The sequence below is a fragment of the Mastomys coucha genome, unplaced genomic scaffold (assembly GCF_008632895.1).
Source record: "Mastomys coucha isolate ucsf_1 unplaced genomic scaffold, UCSF_Mcou_1 pScaffold21, whole genome shotgun sequence".
Classification (NCBI taxonomy): Eukaryota; Metazoa; Chordata; class Mammalia; order Rodentia; family Muridae; genus Mastomys; species Mastomys coucha.
The window spans coordinates 147,882,639-147,903,191 of record NW_022196904.1 but is presented as its reverse complement, the minus strand read 5'-3'; the positions used below and the strand labels follow the sequence as shown (position 1 = coordinate 147,903,191).

General features: G+C 36.2%; 1 protein-coding gene across 3 annotated transcripts in view; it reads left to right on the top strand.

The window, feature by feature from the left end:
- The window catches only part of Vps13a (vacuolar protein sorting 13 homolog A), a 191,877-nt gene that overhangs the window by 139,378 nt on the left and 31,946 nt on the right, over nt 1–20,553 (top strand). For all 3 annotated transcript variants that reach the window (XM_031389843.1, XM_031389844.1, XM_031389845.1), the window contains exons 51-61: nt 2,002–2,130; nt 2,692–2,825; nt 7,580–7,709; nt 9,952–10,184; nt 10,722–10,875; nt 11,616–11,762; nt 12,221–12,302; nt 13,406–13,475; nt 14,725–14,830; nt 18,272–18,385; nt 20,238–20,383. In XM_031389843.1, coding sequence (XP_031245703.1) covers nt 2,002–2,130; nt 2,692–2,825; nt 7,580–7,709; nt 9,952–10,184; nt 10,722–10,875; nt 11,616–11,762; nt 12,221–12,302; nt 13,406–13,475; nt 14,725–14,830; nt 18,272–18,385; nt 20,238–20,383 — 1,445 coding nt within the window. The remainder of the gene's footprint in view (nt 1–2,001; nt 2,131–2,691; nt 2,826–7,579; nt 7,710–9,951; nt 10,185–10,721; nt 10,876–11,615; nt 11,763–12,220; nt 12,303–13,405; nt 13,476–14,724; nt 14,831–18,271; nt 18,386–20,237; nt 20,384–20,553) is intronic.

Sequence of the window (20,553 nt, the reverse complement as noted above, 5' to 3'; positions counted from 1 at the left end):
CATGAATGTCCTTTCGGTTCTGAGTTACCTCACTCAGGATATTTTCTAGTTCTATCCATTTGCCTGCAAAACTCAAGATGTCCTCATTCTTAATATCTGGTGATTCCTCAGAAAATTGGAAATAGATCTACCTGAAGACCCAGCTATACCACTCTTGGAATATACCCAAAAGATGCCTTACTATGCCACTGGGGCATGTGTTCCACTATGTTTATAGTGGTCTTATTTGTGACAGCCAGAAGCAGGAAACAACCTAGATGTCCAATGACAGAAGAATGGATACAGAAAAAGGTTTAACTCAGAAATGTTACTGTACAAAGGAAAGATAGGGACAAAAAAAATGGAACAGAGACTGAAAGAAAGGCCATCAAGAGACCACCCTATCTAGGGATCCATCTCATCTGCAGACACCAAACCCCCACACTATTGCTGATGCTAGGAAATGCTTGCAGACAAGAGCCTGGTATGGCTGTTCCCTGAGAGGTTCTACCAGCACTAGACCAATACAGATTCAAGTACTCACAGCCAACCATTGGACTGAGTGTGGGCCAATGGAAGAGCTAGGGGAAGGACTGAAGGAGCTGAAGAGGATTGCAACCCCATAAGAAGAACAATATCATCCAGCACACAGCTCCCAGGAACTAAACCACCAACAACCAAAGAGTGGAGCTGGATGCATGTGTAGCAGAAGATGGCCTTACCTGGCTTCAGTGGGAGGGGAGGGAGGATTGATGTCCCAGCATGGGTGGATATTAGAGTAGCATGGCAGGAGTGGGTGGTTCCCTGGAAAAGCATCCTCACAGAGGCAAAATGGAAAGAAGATTGGATGGGGACTGGGCTGGGGGGCGGGGGGAGCTATGAAGTTATGAAGGGGTAACCAGGAAGGGGAATATCATTTGAAATGTAAATGAATAAAATGATGAATTTAAAAAAAAAGATTTGATCAATGATTAAACACGGTAGAATTTTCTGGCTGTATACTAAGAAATGGCTAGCCAGGAAAAATAAATAAACAAATGAATAAACAAACAAACAGAGCCAGGAGTGGTGATTAACACCTTTCATCTCAGCACTTGTGAAGCAGAGGTGAGTCACTGCAAGTTCAAGCTACCCTGGTCTACATAGTTTCAGGACAGCCAGGAATATGTCTCAAAACATAAAAACAAACCATAAAAGATCTTGATTAGAGATTAAACATAATTAGATTCTCAATAATTTGTGACTTAACATGATTTACTTCTCTAAGTGTTCAACAAGTGTTCAGTCTGTTCTTAGTTTTTGGAAGTAGAATTCTAGATACATCTATATGATGGTAACTATAGCTTTCTTTTACCTTAGTGTGCTTTGTAGACATATCTTTTCTATACTCTAATTTAGAACATTTTCATCTTGCATTTTTTATCACTAACAGATAATGTGAGTAATTTCAAAAACTTTAAAAAACTATACCTATCGTGTTTTTCAATTTTTATTTTATCTTTTTCAATCTTATCTGAGATAAATTTTCCTTTGCTAGCATAAAATTTTGCACTCTTATTTGACTTGTGATGATTATTTTAAGATGTATGGCCAGTATCATTACCACTTGTAAAGCTTAGTCTCTCCAGGTACAAAGGTTAAAAGAAAAACAAAAATCAAACAAACCCGCCCCCCCCAAAAAAAAACTTGGTATATTGTCCAGTCTTAAGAGATCCCCTACATAACACTGCATTGTTATTTTATATGTAAGGTTATTAAACATTAAAATGCAGTATGAGACTTGGTCTCTAAAAGAATACCAGGCTTAAGGATGTTTAGAATGCACATCAGTTTTAATATATGTAGTTCCTCAATGAGAAGAGGTTGCTATGAATATTGCTTCTATTTTGAGTCTTGCAGTTTCTGGAGTGATGGCAATAGTGTGAACAGAAATGTTTAAAGTTTACTTGCTACTCTCTAAACTTATTAAAGACATAAGTATGTATGATGAGATCTATTTAAATATGTGGTATACATTTTTAGTGTATCCCCTTTTGGCCTGAGAATGCCTCCAATATTCTTCTTATTCAAGTTGAGAGGAGTGAAGGTCCTCCGAAAAGGATATACTTTAACAAGCAAGATAGTTGTATTTTATTGCGACTGAATAATGAGGTAAGTGCTTTGTCTTGATGTTCATGATCATTATTTTGTGTGTATCACTGGGAAAACTAGTGTTTACATTTTAATGCTACACTTTACTTTTTGTAACAAATAATTTTTCTCCTTTAGTAAAAATTACCATCATTTATTTTTATAAAAGAAAGGGTGAAACAAATGTACAATAATTTGTTATATAGAAAGTTAGCAGGCCAGGCAGTAGTGGTGCACGCCTTTAATCCCAGCATTTGGGAGGCAGAGGCAGGCAGATTTCTGAGTTGGAGGCCAGCCTGGTCTACAGAGTGAGTTCCAGGACAGCCAGGGCTACACAGAGAAACCCTGTCTCAAAAAAACAAGAAAGTTAGCGGGCATGTCTAGAGTAAACACTGGAATATACTGAAATTTCCCCTGCATATAATAGAGTTTTATCATTAACTCGAAATGACAAAAGTCTGGATTGTCTTCTAATTCTTCACAAAAAGTAAATCATAAAGTTATGAATAGTTTTATTATTAAATACTATCAGTTAACATTCTGAGCAAAATGATCACATTAAAATTTTTTCCATCCTTGAAGCTTGGAGGTATTATTGCAGAAGTTAATTTGGCTGAGCACTCTACAGTTATTACATTTTCAGATTACCATGATGGAGCAGCTACATTCCTATTAATAAATCATACCAAGAGTGACCCTGTTCAGTACAACCAAAGGTAAGGAGAGTCACAGTACTGTAATTTATGATTAGCATATTTGAATGAGGAAACCTCAGTTCCTTCTAATGATTCCTTAAGAAATTGCTATTAATGTTATTGTATTTATGTTAAGAATGATTCCTTTTATTTTGTAATTATAATCATTTTTAAATGAGTTAAAGACACATGAAAGAACTAAAGTCCTTGCCACAGATATTAGTTATAGTGAAGGAATATATCAGAATCAGTCAAGGGTCTTCAAATTTTGTCTTTTGTCTTTTGTCTTTTGGTTTTGTGCATGACATTTGAGGCAGGATCTCACTATGTAGTATAGGCTGACTTTGAACTTAGTATGGAGTCGACACTGGCCTCAAGCTCAAGAGATTCACCAGCCATGGGGCCACTAAGTACTTGGAATATGTGTGTGAACCACCACACATAGTTAAATTACTCTGTCTAACTGTCTGTCTGTCTCTGTGTATATCTGTCTTTGTGTGTATGTGTCTGTATCTCTTGTCTCTCTATGTCTTTGTGTGTTTGTGTCTATTTGTCTTGATCTCTTTCTGTGTATGTATATCTTTCTTTCTCTGTCTCTCTGTGTCTATCATCTATCACACATGCATTATGTGGTCTATATGCATATATAAACATGCTTGTATGTATACATAACTAGTATTATAGATGTGTATTTGCATGGAGACTAGAAGTAGATGTTGGTTATCTTCTGCTCTGGCTCTCCGTCTTATGGACTGTGCCTCTTACTTAACCTGAAGTTCATTGAGTCAACAAGACTGACTGAGCATGGCGTTCCAGGAATCCTCCAGTCTCTCCTTCTTCCGTTGTTAGGTTTATAGGTGCATGCTTTTAAATGCTTGTAGCAAGCGCTTATTGACTGAGCCATGATTGCAGCCCTGAAATGTTTTTCATGGTTTAAAAAAATACAATGTGCCAAATTTTCAAAAGTTTCAAGCATTTTTACTGTGTTTCCCTACTACTGTAACCAAGTATCAGTGGCCTTGGACTCCTACTAACATCATTTATCTATTTCTTCTGTGAGGCTGTGTCTTTTAGTGCTGCTAAAGCTTCTATAGCTGTGTGTTTCTTTACTTAGTAACTATAGGCTGCCTTGAATTTGATTTGACTTGGCTCTGTTTATATCATTGGTTTAGTTAGCTTCAGTACACTTATGTGTACTTCCTTCTCCTGACATCTATGGCTCCAGTTGTTGATTGAATACAAAAGCATTGCCTAGGACCTCAGGTCCAGCTAGTGAGTACCTAAACCTTACAAATTATCCTTTCATGTTCATGATTGGAAAAGAAGGCAAGCCGGGCAGACATGCCTTTAATCCCAGCACTTGGGAGGCAGAGCCAGGCGGATTTCTGAGTTCAAGGCCAGCCTGGTCTATAGAGTGAGTTCCAGGACAGCCAGAGCTATACAGAGAAACCCTGTCTCGAAAAAAAAGAAAGAAAAAAGAAAAGACAAACCTGGTTTTCATTTTTATTATCCATATTATAAAAATAATAAATTGCACCTTTATATATTTGGGCTACTATAAGAAAAATACCTTAGACTGAATAATTTATAAACAACAGAAATTTATTTTCACAGTTTTTGAGGCTATTCTAAGATCAAAATATGGGCAAACTGAGTATGAGCTAGATGCTTCATTCTAATCTTGATAGATAGTTGGTATTACCCAGTCATCTCATGGCAGAAAGACAGGGCTTTGCTTTCATGGCCTAAGTAACACCTTGTTCTTCCGATAGACCCAGCTCGTAATACTTTCATACTGGCAATTCTGTTTTCTTAAAAATGGTTTTAGACTACCTTTGTAAGCACTTCTCTCAGTGGCATCCCTTTTGCACTGTACTTGCACAAACTAAGGCCTTTATTTCCTAAGCTCTCTCTGTCCTTCCTGACTGCTGAAGAAGCTCCTTGTCATCCTGTCATTGCTGTACATAGTTTTTTATTGCCCCTTTCCATGCAAGGATGCTAGGATTTCTTCCACTGCATTGGCATTTTTTCTTTGTTTAAGATGTATACAAATACACAGTTAACATTTTTAGTTTCCTTTTTCTTTAAATTCACACTGCTGTCAAAGATAATACCTGGTTAAATTTTTGCATGAATAATATTTTGGAATGAATCAAACATTAACATTTTTAAAGCCAAATTTGCCTGATCATCAGCATATTTACATTTGATGTCTTTTCTCTGATATATGAGGAACACCAGTGGGAATGGGAGTTCCTCTTGTTGTCTTCAGTTCCCTTTTGTTAAAAAAGTGGTAAGATGATTTTGTGTATAGTTAGGATTTTGTTGAATTAGTCTATCATGTCCTGTATATACCAGTTGTTCATTTTAATTCTCTAGTGAATTGAAAAGGCATAACCACTGTAACTGCAGCATGTGTGCCTGTAGCAGTCCTTTTAGCTCTGCTGGCCTCTGCCACCTACCTGCCTTCTATTAAAGTTTTAGCACTGTGGTAGTCATAGATTATTCCAAAATACAATTTTTGTCAAGCAGTTGTGTAGAATTTTGTTCATTTCCCAAGCCTATACTGTTAATATTCTCATTTAGTGTATTCCCTGCCATTGTTTTGACACAGGTTTTTATTGTATGGCCAAAAACTCTGGCTCCTAACTACTGAATTTTATCTCTTACCTCCTTTGTGTGTGTGTGTGTGTGTGTGTGTGTGTGTGTGTGTGTGTGTGTGTGTGAGAGAGAGAGAGAGAGAGAGAGAGACAGAGACAGAGACAGAGACAGAGACAGAGGAAAGAGACAGAGACAGAGACACAGACAGACAGACATTCCCATGATTGTAAGTGCATATGTACAGTGTGTGTGTGTGTGTGTGTGTGTGTGTGTGTGTGTGTGTGCCCAAAGTGGTGGTTCTTTGGTCTCTTTGATTGATATTCAGGTGGGTCTCTGGCTGAGCCAGGAGCTCGTAGACTATTTTTAGTTTTGCTAGTCAGTTTGCCCCAGGGACCCCTTCTCTCTGCCTCCTGAGTTTGAAGTTTTAGGAAAGTGTGTGTGGGGATCCAAACCCTGTTCCTCACACTAATGTTGAAAGCACTTAATTCATGGAGCTGTATCCTCCATTCTTTGCCATAATGTTCTACCATCTACATTATCCAATAATTTGGAAAATAACTTGTCTTATTTATGAATATGTGAAACTCATATCATTCCTAAATAATTCTCAGTTTCTGTTGATATTGTTATTTGATTAGTTTTGAATCTGGGTAATAGATCCAGAGTCTGTACTACATTTGAGCTACAAAACTTTTAGTCTTTCTGTGTATGTGGGTGTGTATGTTATATGTGTGTGCTGTTGCCTTGGAGGCCAGAAGAGGTGTCTGGTCCTCTGGAACTGGAGTTACACAGGCTGTTGTGAGTCTCCTGAGGTGAGTGCTGGAAACTAAGCTTGGGTCTTGTAGAAGAGCTACATGAGATTATAATATCTGAGGCACCTCCCCAGCTTGTGTGCAGTACTTTTGTCTTCTTTTTTACTACTGAGGATGGAATTGAGGGCTTTGTGTATTGTTGGCAGTCATCACGGTTCTGCATCCCCATATCTTCTATAGAGCAGAAGTTTGCAACAAATCATTCAGTGTTTTTGAATACATATAAAAGCAATCAGATGTTTTGTCTACTAAAGCAGATTAGCACATCTATTGCTTCCAATAGTTACTTTTTCTATTGTTGTTGAAATCACATGCCTAGCAGGTGTCCCTCCCACTAAACTGTATCCCTAGCTGTGGTTACTTTTTTTCTCTGATGAGAGCAGCTCAAATCTACTTATTCAACAAAATCCCTAATATAATACCATCTTTAAAACATTAGTCCTTGTATATGTTAGATCTCGCTTTCATCTTACATCTGTACTATTTTGTTTGTATTCTTTGACCTATATCTTATTTTTTTGCTCTATGCTGTAGCTGTTTTCATTCTATTGTTATGAATTTGAGCTCTCTAACTTGTATGTAAAGTTATAAAACAATTCATTTTACAATCTTCACACACAGTCTGCTTTTTGTTGCTTTAATAAAACACTGACCAAAACTAACTTGGGGAAGAAAAAACTTATTTGGATTACACATCCTGATCACAGTTCATCACGGAGAAAAGTCAGAGCAGAAACTGGATAGAAGCCTGAAGGCATAAACTGAAGCACAGCACTGAGGAATGTTGCTTGTTGACTTGCTCTCCATGGCTTGCTTTGATTCTTACACAGCCCAAGATAACCTGTTCACAATGGGTTGGGCCCTCTCAAAACAGTCATTAATCAAGAAAATACCCCATAGACATGCCCACAGGCTAGTCTGTTGGAGGACTTCCTCAGTTAAGGTTCCATTTTCCCAAGAGATTCTATTTATATCAAGTGCCAGAAACTACCCAACATACACAACAAGACCATTGCTTAGGAAATAAGAACTAATTAAATAAGATTTTTTTGTGGATAATAATATTTTTCTATTTTTAAAATAAAACAGAAAGCAACTTTAGATACTTGAAGATCTTTATTTCCTCAGAAAAAATGTTTCCCTTCAAATATTTTTGTTCTCTTAGATAAATTTTTCATTGGAAGAGGTGTAACATTCTGAAAGAAAGCTGACTTACTCTTTTCATTGTAAAAGGAAAAAAAAAACTCTTCTAGGAATTTCTACAAATCTCAATTAATGGGATAAGAATGAAATATTATTTAGGATTTTATGTATTTGTCAACTGCATTTAATTTAATACATACTTTTGCTGTTTAATGTCAGTTCTCTTAGTGAAATAGAAGATTCCCTTCCTCCTGGAAAAGCAGTATATTATACATGGGCTGACCCAGTAGGCTCTAGAAAGCTGAAGTGGAGTTGTGGGCAAAGCTATGGTGAAGTAACACATAAGGATGTAAGTACTGTCTGTATTGGTCACCATGGAGTTCTCACCTACTTTTCTGTCTCTTGTGCAAATGTTCTTTTACCGCCTATGTGATTAAGGGCTATTTTCTTGCTATTCTGTAAAAGCTAACAAAGACTTTAAAAGCAGTTGAAGGTGTTCTTAACTTTCACCTGTTTTATTTAGGTTTGCCTCTTTTCAAGTTCCAGCCAGAAGCTAAGTAGAAATGGGAGCCAGTAAACACCTATTGTTTCTGTAAAGGACTATGCCAAGGTGTCCAAAAGCTGGGCATTTAGAGGAAGCAACAGAGTACAGGCTTTTCTTGTGCTTGTTGTGAAAATGAGTCCTATGACATTTGATCCTTTCCAAAAGTACCAAGAACTGCAAGTCTGACTGTCTTCATCATCTGTTTTAACTGTTAGGAAAGATGGTGGACTTGAAGAGGTCTTCATTCAGCATCCATCCCTTAAGTATTTGTACCCTGTACTTGCAGTCACCTTAACTAGATTTCTGCTCTGTAAGGTACCACATGCAGCCAGGTTCCCATGACGTCAGAAGTGGGTGTCAAATCCTGTCAGCCTGCGTGCATGTGGTGGTTGTAAGCCGCATGATGTAGATGCTGGGAGTGAACCTGAGTCCTCCTCCAGAGTACTGTGTGCTTTTAACCACTAGCCATTTCTTTAGACCTCCTGTACTAGTTGGATTTTTTTAAATTTTCTTTCAAATGTGGGCATTAGTTGATTTGATTTTGATTGTAAAGCAGATTTCATATAATTAGCACCTGCAACCCTTTAAAAATTCTTTATTAGTAGGGTTTGTTTTCTTTCATTTGATTTGGTTTACTGTGTTTTTTTGAGATAGGGTCTCCCTTAATAACCCTGGCTGTCCTAGAATGTGCTATGCAGACCAGGCTGGCATTAGCTGTCCAAGATCCACCTGCCTCTGTCTCCCAAGGATTAAGGGCCTTGATGATGTCTTGATTATTACATCGTATAATTAAATAATAATGAGTATTTGAAATTTATAAAGATAAGTCTGAAATTTAGTATATTAGAGATTCAGATTTGAAAATACATGTTTTCTTAATTGTCTGAACTTCCAGTACTATGTATCTTATTTTAGAAGTTTTTGTAAGTAGTACTATAGTAACTAGATAATAATTTTATGGTAACTTTAATATTTAATTTCTGTGTAACATAAATGTGAACTAAATATTAAACTTTTCTATTAATCAGAATATTTATTAGCTAGAATTTATGGTTAACTGTTAATTTCCGTCATTTTTAATCATTGAATTTAAAGACCTGATATCAATAGTGTTTATTCATTAATTTTTAATTTGTATCTCTATATTTATTATTATATTATGTATATGGATATGTGTATAGGCGTGTATACACATGAGTGCAAATGTACCACAGACCTTCATGAGGAGGTCAGAGGACAACTTATGTGAATCATTTCTCTCCTTCTACCATGAGTCCTGGAAACAGACTCAGGTCACTAGGCTTTTGTTGAGCCTTCTAGTGGCTCCTAACCTAGTATTTATGAAGGACTTTCATAAGTCATTGGCTCTGTGGAAAACATCAGTACTGTATTTTGTTGTTGTTGTTGTTATTGTTATGTATGAATTTTATTTGTCTTATAATTTGAAACAAGGGCTCCCACTGTAGTCCTGGTTAATTTGAGCTCATGGCAATCCTAAGCCTCCCAAGTCCTATAATTATAGATGTGTAGAGTGTAGATTGTGAGTTATCACACCTGGTTGCATCCATGCTTTATAAGGCTTGTAACTAAGATAGCAAGTGCCCTTTTTTACTCTGCAGTGTAAGGAAATGTGAATTTGAGGCCTGAACAACCTTTAATATGTACTGTATTACCATAAAGTTAAAATGAAGTAGAAAAAAAATATTTTGTGTTACTGATGTAACCTATAAGACTTTAGAGTTTATTATGATCTAAAAAGTATTTAACTGATTTGACATTATGATTAATAGTATCATTATGGAGCAGCTGATATGAGGTAATTCTAGTGAGGAAATCTTCAAGGTATTGTACAGATAGTCATTCTGTTGATTGTCATGAATTGTCTGAAATAGTTCATGTGAGGGATGTGTTCTTTGGTTTGCTGCCTCAGCCTTAGGCAGTAAGGCTGTTTGTATTCTTGCCATGTAAATGTCAAGTATAGACTTCCAGTTTGCTGGGCTCTGTGCAGAGTACAAACTCTGATTCCCTTTTTTTTTTTTTTTTTTAGGATATGATGACACCCATAAGTGTGGGGAAAAAAACCATTTATTTAGTGTCATTCATTGAAGGCCTGCAGCGTATTATTTTATTCACTGAAGATCCAAGAGTGTTTAAAGTCACCTATGAAAGTGAAAAGGCAGAGTTAGCAGAGCTGGAAGTTGTGCTGGCATTACAGGATGTCGGGATTTCACTTGTCAATAACTATACAAAGCAAGAAGTAGCCTACATAGGCATTACAAGGTTAGACGCATTCATATTTGAAAATTAAAACTCAGAGTGTGTCCCTCAAAGGCTTTATCTCGCTGGTCCTCTCACTGGTTTCTGTTGTCTCTATCCCCAGTGTGCTCCATCTTGCTAGTCTCTATTCTTTGTGCACTGCAGTCCTCTACTGCTCGAGGGCCTTTGGTAAAACCACTCATGTATCTGAAATGTTTTTACCCTCATTGTCTCCCTTATGGGGCACCTTCTTAATGAGGCCTAGTGACCATTCCATTTGAAATACCATTCCTGGTAGATGAGATTGCAGATCCATCTTGGACGATATAAATTTTCTTGGTTCAGAAGCATTCTCTCTCCCAGATACTCAAATTGATTTGTTCATTATTACTGTTTATCATCTGTAACTCCCTAGCTAAAAGGAAGAATGGCAGGGATGTTCAGGAGAATTTTTCTTCTACTTAGAATTCTGACTGAATAAAAGTTAAATCATAGTAAATAAGTAATACACCAATTAAATGGTTATAAACTAATATAGTGATTTCTGCTTTCATATATAAGTTCTGATGTGGTTTGGGAGGCAAAACCAAAGAAAAAGGCCAGGTGGAAGCCAATGAGTGTGAAACACACTGAGAAGCTGGAGAAGGAATTCAAGGAGTACACAGAGGCTTCACCCTTGGAAGACAAAGTTGTTGAGTTGGACAATAACATTCCAGTAAGTTTTAAAAGTACTAATGTGAACTTGTAATTTTACAGTGTAGTTTGAATTACTTGTGAATTTTAAGGAGAAACTGACTTCTTACAAAACATGTAGTTAATACAAATGTATAGATTTCATATCAGCTTTGTTTAAAAGAAAATTTACATTAAGAAATTGAGCCATGCTCAAGATTCTAGTAACTAATTCTCTAAAGTAACAAGAAATCAGATTTTTCTTATTTTAAGATTAGTTTTCCCTAATTAGATTATTTTATTAAAACCAGCTTTAGAAATTAAATATAAAAAGTGATGTAGCCAAGCTATAATCTTTATATAAGTATATATCCTAATTTAGGGATATGATCACAAAGATTTGAATCTTAATCATACATTTAAAAAACTTTGTTTAGGGTTTGATTTGGTTTGGTTAGTTTTGCCCTAGCTGGCCTGAAACTCCTCATGTGGACTAAGCTATCCTTGAGGATGGCCATCCTCTGTCTCTGCTGCCAGAATTCTGAGACTGCACATACACATGTTCAGCTCTAATATGGTTTTTAAATTAGCATACAAAGTAATGGCTTTCACAACTATATCATTATACTTTGCTTCTACTCATTTTCCCCACCTCACTACCCTCTTCTATAGACTTGACATTTTAAATTAGTATATCTCAAACTTATTTTTATAGAAATTTATAATTTTGATAAATGGTCAAAATAAAAACCCATCTCATTATGGAGGGGCAATATTTTTCAGGTTCTCTTAACACCTAGTGGCAATGACATGAAAATTCTGCAACCACATGTAATAGCTGTCCGGAGAAATTACCTCCCAGCACTAAATGTAGAATATAACACATCTGCACATCAGTCATCATTCAGAATTCAGATTTATAGAATACAGGTGAGTCTGAAAATAAAGGCAAAACAATAAAAACCCAGCTATGTCCCCCTGGTCTGTTTTATCTAGTATAAAGCCAAAGAAGACAAGATGGAAGCTCTTGAGTAAAAACAAACTGGAAAAGAAACCAGGATTGTGCATGTCTGTAACCCCAGCACGTGAGAAACTGAGGCAGGAGGATCACCATGGGTCCAAGGCCAGCCTGTGCTATGGAATGATATTCTGTCTAAGAAGGAAAGATGGCATGGAGCAGGGAGGGTCAGTTTGAGAGAAAGAGAGATAGAAGGAAGAAGAAAGAGAGGAAAGAAAAGATAAGGAGAAAGACAAAGAAGGGAGGCCGGAAGCTGCAGGCAGGAGGGATGCTGGGCCTTCCCTTTGTGCTCAGTGCAGTATTAACTGGTCTGATTGTAGTCTGGTTGTGTGTGATGTGCTAGAAACTAATTCTTGTTTCATTTTCTTAGATCCAAAATCAGATTCATGGTGCTATTTTTCCTTTCGTGTTTTATCCTATTAAACCTCCACGCTCTGTCACCATGGACTCAGGTTTGTGCTGCTTTTAGATTGTGGTATACAGTTGTGTGGATAGTTGGTTTATTTGGCTTTAACAGTAGCATTCTCAAATTTAAGTCTTTATAGCTCATTAGATAATAAAACTACTTAATAAAGGACTAGTTATTCATCAGAACACCATGTGAATCCTAAGGTATGAGAAAGGTTATTTTAAAATATATATATAGGAGTTTTTAGGAATAGGAATTTTAAGGCATATTACTGATATGTAAACTAAGTAATAACCTAGAATGTTTAAAATATTAGAAGCTGAATAAACAATGAGAAAATATAGAGCCAGTGGGTTATTTTTAAGATTGTATTATTTACTTTATGTGTATACACCTAAGAATGTATGTGTATATTGTGTGCATGCCTGGTTCCTGCAGCAACCAGTAGAGGGCGTCAGATCCCCCTGGAACTTAATTAATGGTGGTTGTGAGCTGCCAGTGTAGCTGCTGGGAAGTGCACAAGTACTGTTAACACTTTGGTTGGTTCTCCAGGCTGCAGATTCAGTATTTTCTGAATGGTCCTGTGTTCTCCAAATGAGAATAACTTACACTCTGTCTTCAACCTTTCTTCGTTCACTTGTGTTTCCCCTCTTTCTTGTTTATCCCTCTTTATTGTACTTTCTCTTTGCTCCCTACCACCTTTATATTCCACCTCTCTTTGCTTCCTTTTTCTGTGTTCCCAACACAGTCCTTAAAGCATGGACATCATACTTTCTAGTGGCTTTTCTTCACCATTTCCGTACAGGTCTTCTCACCCTTTTACAGTCATATGCTAGTCCACTTAGGACCCAGACCACGCAAGCCTCCAGACTGGGTTTTCACAACTTGCTGTTGTCTCTAATTCATACTTCTAATATGAAGTCATTAATTTTTGTAATTATCCTTCAAGTGACTGCAGATAACTAAAAAGGTAGTTCTGAGGTCTGAAAGAACACTAAATGACCTTGGAGATGCCATTAATTTTACTTGATGCTGTAGATGTACTAACTGATTAGGTTTCCATTGATATGTATATTAAAGTTAAAGAAAATGCCCACCCTTTGGCTTACAATGTAATGAGCATAATCATATTTTTAACCTTCACAGCACCAAAGCCGTTTACAGATGTCAGTATTGTCATGAGATCTGCAGGACATTCCCAAATATCACGGATTAAGTAAGTGTCTTCATATAATTCTTGTGTGTTTATTTAATTGTTTTGTCTGAACATTTGAATATATACTTGTTTTTGTTAAACCAAATTTTATATGAGCCAGATATTTAAATGTAAGATAATAAAATTTAAAGGTAAAATAAAATCTATTAAGTATTTAATAAGCTTAGGAACTCAGAAGATTCTGAATATCTGAATATAATATACGTAAAGGTTAACAATAGTTGTCCCTAGACCTTAGGTACTTAATTATTTTCTTTTTATATGCACTTTTTCCTGTCTTATTTATAATGACCAAACATTGTTTTAGGAACAGTGACAACAGTAAAACTTTCATCTTTATTCACAAAGCAGATTAGGGAGCATAGCACCCACCTACGTGATAATCCCTCCTTACTTCTTTCTCCTCAGCACTGAAATAAGCTGTATATGTTCCCCAACTTTAAAAATGCACCACTATGGGCTAGTGGGAGATCTCAGTGGATTGCAGCACAAGCCTAGTAAAACCTGACTTAAATCCCTGGAGTCCACGTAAAGTTGGAAGGAAAGAGCTGCCTCTAAAATGAACTATGGAGCACATGACCTACACACATGTACACTGATTGATAAAATTTAACAATAAATAATATATTATTATGCATATGTATAGTTAAACATTCTATTATTTTTATTTTCTAATTTAAATTTTTCCCTTTACTTTTATTTTATGTATATGAGTGTCTTGCCTATGTACCGTTATATATGTGAGATGCTTGCTAAGAACTGAAGAGGACATGTGATTCCCTGGGGCTGGAATTACAGACAATTATGAGCCCCCTCTGTGGATGGTGGGACTCAAACCTTGGTCCTCTGGAAGAGCAGCCAGTGAATTCTCTTAACTACTGAGCCATCTTCCTAGATAGCTAGATTAATGTCTGATTTCCTCAAAATATTTCAAACTATAACTACTTTTAGGACTTGCTTTTTAAATTAATTATTTGTACTTAAATGTAATGATTTACTACGAGTAGTTGTTTGTTCATCTTTGCTGTGGTGTAATGGCCTGTTCCTTCATGACTGGCCAGTTTCTTTTCTGTGGCCGCTTTCCTATTTGGAGTTTCTTGCTGTTGCAGTGTAGCACAGTTCATTGCATTCTTTCGTTTAGTCCCAAGTTTCAAAGCTCTAAAGTTGATCTCATTTATCTTATCTAATTCTTTTAATGTATTTAATTGATTTGTTTGTTTGTTTGTTTGTTTCCTACATTTTAATACAGATATTTCAAAGTGTTGATTCAAGAAATGGATCTCAGGTTGGATCTTGGGTTTGTGTATGCCCTAGCTGACCTTGTCACAAAAGCTGAGGTGACTGAGAAAACAGAGGTAAGATATGTAGTGACAGTATTTGACAGAAAACATTATGAAAAGAGGTCTAAGAATACATTACAGACTCTGTGGATAAAGTTGTCATTACCTCGTGAAATTCAAGAATCTCTCCTCATATCTCAGATATCTTAATTCTGTGTAAATGTTAATGTATTCTTTGCCTATAATATTTATATGCATTGAAATCTTAGTGTGTGGTGTTTGTTGAGGACTTATTTCATATCTTCTATGAGAATTTCATCCATGTATACAGTGAAATATCTTATTCATCCCCATCATTCCAGGCTCCTGTACCCCTATCACTTAGCATATTTTTAAGGTTTCTTTATATGGTAACATGTATTAGTACTTCATTCCTTTTTATGACTGAGTAATAATTCATTATATGAATTTGTTACACTCTGCCTATTCATTGGTCACTTGAAATGTGGATTGCTTTTACATTTTACAAGTATGATGATATTTAGTATGTACATTGATTTATATAAACTTAAACTCTTCATTTCTCATGTATGTATATACCTAAGGGTGTGTTTGCTGAGTCACGTAGTAGTAATGTTTAATCATATTTAGTCTTTTAGCAAATTCACTCTAATAATTTCCCGTATGGTTTACAATGACTCCACCATTTCTTATCTGTTCGTTTTTCAGTGTGTGAGCACTGTGACTTCTCAACCTTCCCTACAACTGTTACTATTGTTTGTGGGTTTTGTTCATGCTATCCTAATGGGTATTAACTGGACTCTCACTAGGGCTTGTATGACTAAAAACGATGCTATTTATTTAAACATTTATTTGTGGAAAGATGTAGAGAACTACCATGGTGTGCATATGGAGGTCACATTTACAGCTCATAGGCTTTGGTTCTCTGCTGCCATGGGAGTGCCAACATCAAATTCGGATTGTAATACTTGGCAGTAAGCATCTTTACCCACTGAGCCATCTCATATTAGCATATTAGATAAGAATCTTTTGATGTGCTAATATGTGTGCATCTTTACTGCTCGGGCTCTCAGGTTGTGTAATTGGTTATCTGTCTTCTTACTGTTGAATTTCCAAATTCCTTGTGCATTCTAATTGGACTTTTACCAGTTTTATGTGTTTAAAGTGTATTCTACTGTTCCGGCAGTATTTTAGAAGCATAGATGTATTTAATGTTAATGAAATACAAATTAGTTTTTCTTTTATTATTCATGCTTTTAGTGTGCATTCTAAATGTCATTTGCTAAAATAGTAAAACAGTAGGAAAAAAAGCAATGAAAGTAAAAGATTTTTTGAAAGAACCACAGAAGGAAGTTTACTTTTGGCTTTATCCAAATAAATGGGTTATAAAGAAATATCACCAATAGTTTTGTGCCAATAAATTATAAAACTTAGATGAAATGGACAAAATCTTAAAAATAACAGGGAAGTGGTGAAAATGACTCAGAAGATGATTTATTTAAAACAATCCCTAAGACGGGAGGTGTGACCCTAGATCCTGATCCCTAAGATGTGAGGCCTGACCCTGAATCTACGTGAAGGGCAATGCTAGCCCAGCTTCATCATCCCTCAGTTCTACTGAACACTGTACAAGTGGCTCCAATAAACAGGACTCATACTATACTATACTATACTATACTATACTATACTATACTATACTATACTATACTATACAGCCATTACTATTCCAACACCAAACCAAAACTAAAAAGGCACTTTTGAAAACCACAGACTCATAACCTTCATGAATATGAACATAAAAGACTTCAGCAAAATACTAGGAAACCAAGTCTGTCTGTCTGTCAAGATATATAAGAACAATACTGTATAAATGTAGGTATTAAATATGCAGTCAAAAACTACAACGAATTCAGGGTAAAACTGAAAATCTTACCCTATAGATGAGAAACCGTCCACTGACGCCTGTTCTCATGTGTGTCCAACATCTCATTAGCTTCAAGAAAAGCAAGTAGGGATGAAAAAGCAAAAGCATATACATCAAAACCAAAGAAATCAAATTACCTCTTTTCTCAGATGATCTAATCTTACATGCAAAAAGCCAAAAGAAGATACATACCTAGAGGCAACAGATGAATTATGTAAGTTACAAATGGCAAGAACCAACAAACACATCAAAATCAGTTGTATTTCTTGTGAACTAGCATTATAACCCCACACCAAAACTATATAAACAACTTTCATGCATAATAATCCAGCAAGAAATAAATACCTAAGAATAAATTTAAAGTACACAAAATCTGCACTCTGTAAATTACAATGTATTGTTTGAAGAACTTGACAAACTGCTTTTAAAATTCAGTGCAATCATAAAGGCTCAAGTTAGCCTAAATAATTTTGAAGAAGAACAAAGTACTGGATCATACCCCAATTATAAAACTCAGTACAAAGCATGATGGTAAGAACAATTAAGGCTGGTGAAAGGATAGACACAGATTTCTAGAATAAAAGTATGTATTTTTTTTTTCACAAAAGAACACAAGTATGTAGTAAAGGAATGAGCAGTGTTTCAAGACATGTTGCTGAGATGGCTGACAGCCACTTCCAGAATTGGGGCCTTTACATCACACATACATAGAAATGGCCCAGAGACCTAGCTATCAGTGTCCTATTGTCTTTCTAAATTACAACTTTATATATACACACATATGCACACACACACACACATATTATATACACACACACACATATATATATATATATCACACATACATAGAAATGGCCCAGAGACCTAGCTGTCAGTGTCCTATTGTCTTTCTAAATTACAACTTTATATATACACACATATACATACACACATATAGAGAGATAGATAGATAGATACACACATATATATACACATATATATGGATAGATTGATTGATTGGTTGATTATACAATACAAGAAAAATTAGATCTTTTGCTTATCTGCATAATTTCTGTAACTTCAAGTTCTTGAAACATTTTTTTTTCAGCATACAGAAGTAACTTAGGTGTGTGCATATTTGGAACAGAAGTCTTGATGATTACCAAAATTAAACCACTACTACCTCATGTGAAATTATTTAGTAGCATCTCCTCTGTACAACGTGTTGCTGCCTCTAAGTTGTAGTAAGACAAGAACCCCAGTGCTACAGATTGTTGTAGAACTCTGTTTAAAGATGCAAATAGCCACAAAGGATGTTGCGGGAGTGTATTAATGCTCTTTTAAAATAAGGTCTATAGTCACATGAAGAAAATGTAGGTATCATTTATTAGAAACATAAAAAAATACATGTATCCTGTGGTTTATGGCAGACTTCCCTACCAGTAATGATACAAGTTAATTCTGAGGCAGTAACTTCCAATTAAGGATAATGCTGACTGAGTGGTAAGGAGGAAGTTTCTTCAATGTGAGAGGCATTGGCGTTAAATATCTTACATAAACAGGTCCTCTCAGTGTTTCTGTTCCTTGTGTAGGTGGAATATTTTCATAAGGATGTAGAAGCATTTGAACAAGAATATGAAGTGGCCTCATCAGTAGATCAATCACAAGTCAATCTCTTTGAATATTTTCATATATCTCCAATCAAGGTAAGAAAAATACATTATTTTGTTTTATAAACTAAATAATTAAAAATTGGTTTGATCTCTTTGAAGAGAATTAGCACCTAAATCCTCTCTTTTAACAGCATAGCAGTAGTTTTACAGCTACATGTAATACATAAGAGGTATTGATCCTTTTTTAAATCTTTTTACCTTTTAGAAAGAATACTGAAATCCCCTAGAACCTGAGTTTATATCTTCACTCTTTGTTATTTGGCTTTGATTTTTTTTCATAAATTATGATGTTTCATTTCATGTATGGTATATGTTTTAGTTAGAAATTCATAAATTGGACTTAAGAGGCACAGGGCAATACACATTCATCCACACACACACATGTGCATGCATACATGCACACTACAACACAAAAAGTTGAGCAGAGAATATAATTATGTCTTAATATTATTATTAGTGTGTGTGTGTGTGTGTGTGTGTGTGTGTGTATGAGAGAGAGAGAGAAAGAGAGAGAGAAAAGAGAGAGAGAGATGAATGTATGTGAGTACAGGCTGCGTTTGTCACAGTGGATAGGAACTTCAAGGATAACAGTGTCTGCTTCCATTGTGGGCTTGGGTTTGAACTCAACCTACCAGGCTTATGTACCAGGTAACTTCACCTGCTAAGCCATCCCACCAGCCCAGATCTCAGTTTTGGTTTTGCTTTTAATGTGTGTGTGCATTTGTCACTGCAAGCATGGAGGCATGTGGGAGTCAGTTCTCTCCTGTGAGCATGTGATTTCCAGGGATTGAATTCAGGTTGTCAGACTTGGTAGCAAGCCCCTTTATCTACTACTAAGCCATCTTGCTAGTACTGTCTAAATATCTGCACAATTTCTGCAAGTTATTGATAGCACGTTAAAGTTACTACACAATCCTATATATGGGATTTATATACAGTATAACACAAAAGTCCTCTGTTAGTTTGTTTGCTTGCTTCCTTGCTTGTTTGGAAATAAAGTTTCTTTGTGTAGCCTTGGCTGTTCTGGAACTCAGAGTTCCACCTGCCTCTGCCTCTCTTCCTCTCTTCCTCTCTGCCTCTCTCTCTGCCTCTCTTCCTCTCTGCCTCTCTCTCTGTCTCTCTGCCTCTCTGCCTCTCTCTCTGTCTCTCTTCCTCTCTGCCTCTCTGTCTCTCTGCCTCTCTGCCTCTCTGCCTCTCTGGCCTCTGGTCTCTGCCTCTGCCTCTGCCTCTGCCTCTGCGCCTCTCTGCCTCTCTGCCTCTCTGCCTCTCTGCCTCTCTGCCTCTCTGCCTCTCTGCCCCTCTGCCCCTCTGCCTCTGCCTCTGCCTCAGTCTCAGTGCTGGGAATTAAAGGCCACTACTCCTGGCTACAAAAGTGGCTTCATGGTGATAACTTAATTTTAATAGTTGAATTTGTAAACTTTCAGAGATATATAAATAAACTTTCAGGTTATTTTTAACAACTTAAAAATCTAGCTTGTTAGTGTCACTATCATATATTTTCCTAAGTTCAGCACAATGCCAAGAAAATAGAGTTGAAGCTGCTGTGGTAGTATTTGTTCAGCATTCATTATGCTTAGGCAAGAGGGATTCAAGTCCAGGTAGCCTGGGCTAAGTAGTCAGATCCTGTCTCATAAAAACCAAACAGGAGGAGAATTCAATTCTAGTGTGTAGCTGAACTAAGTGTTTAGCTGAACATCTTAAATTATGAATTTTAAACAGAGCTGTGTTGGAGTTTGACTTTCTTAAAACTTTTTAGTTATTCAGTTTTGACAGGTAACTTCTGAGATCTTATTTGTGATTTAGTGAACTCAGTATCAAAGTGCTTTGTAAAAATTAAGGTTGCCACTGTGCGAAAGTGCTTTACTGCATCTCTTTGTCTCTCCAGGTGCACTTAAGCGTCTCACTGAGCTCTGGGAGAGAAGAGGCTAAAGACTCAGAGCAGCATGGCGGACTGATTCCTGTTCATTCTTTAAACCTCCTGCTGAAGAGTATCGGTGCCACCCTCACAGATGTACAAGATGTAGTTTTTAAGTATGTTCAGTACTTTTGTCTTCAAACTGATGAATGGCTCATTTATGTGTATTTAATATTTTTGTAAATGTGGGAAGTATATTGAAAATTATAGGCAAATCGTGGTCTCTGTCTTTAAGTTTTCTTAAGGATAGGAGGTATCTGATATTTGGGTTTTTTTTTTTTTTTTT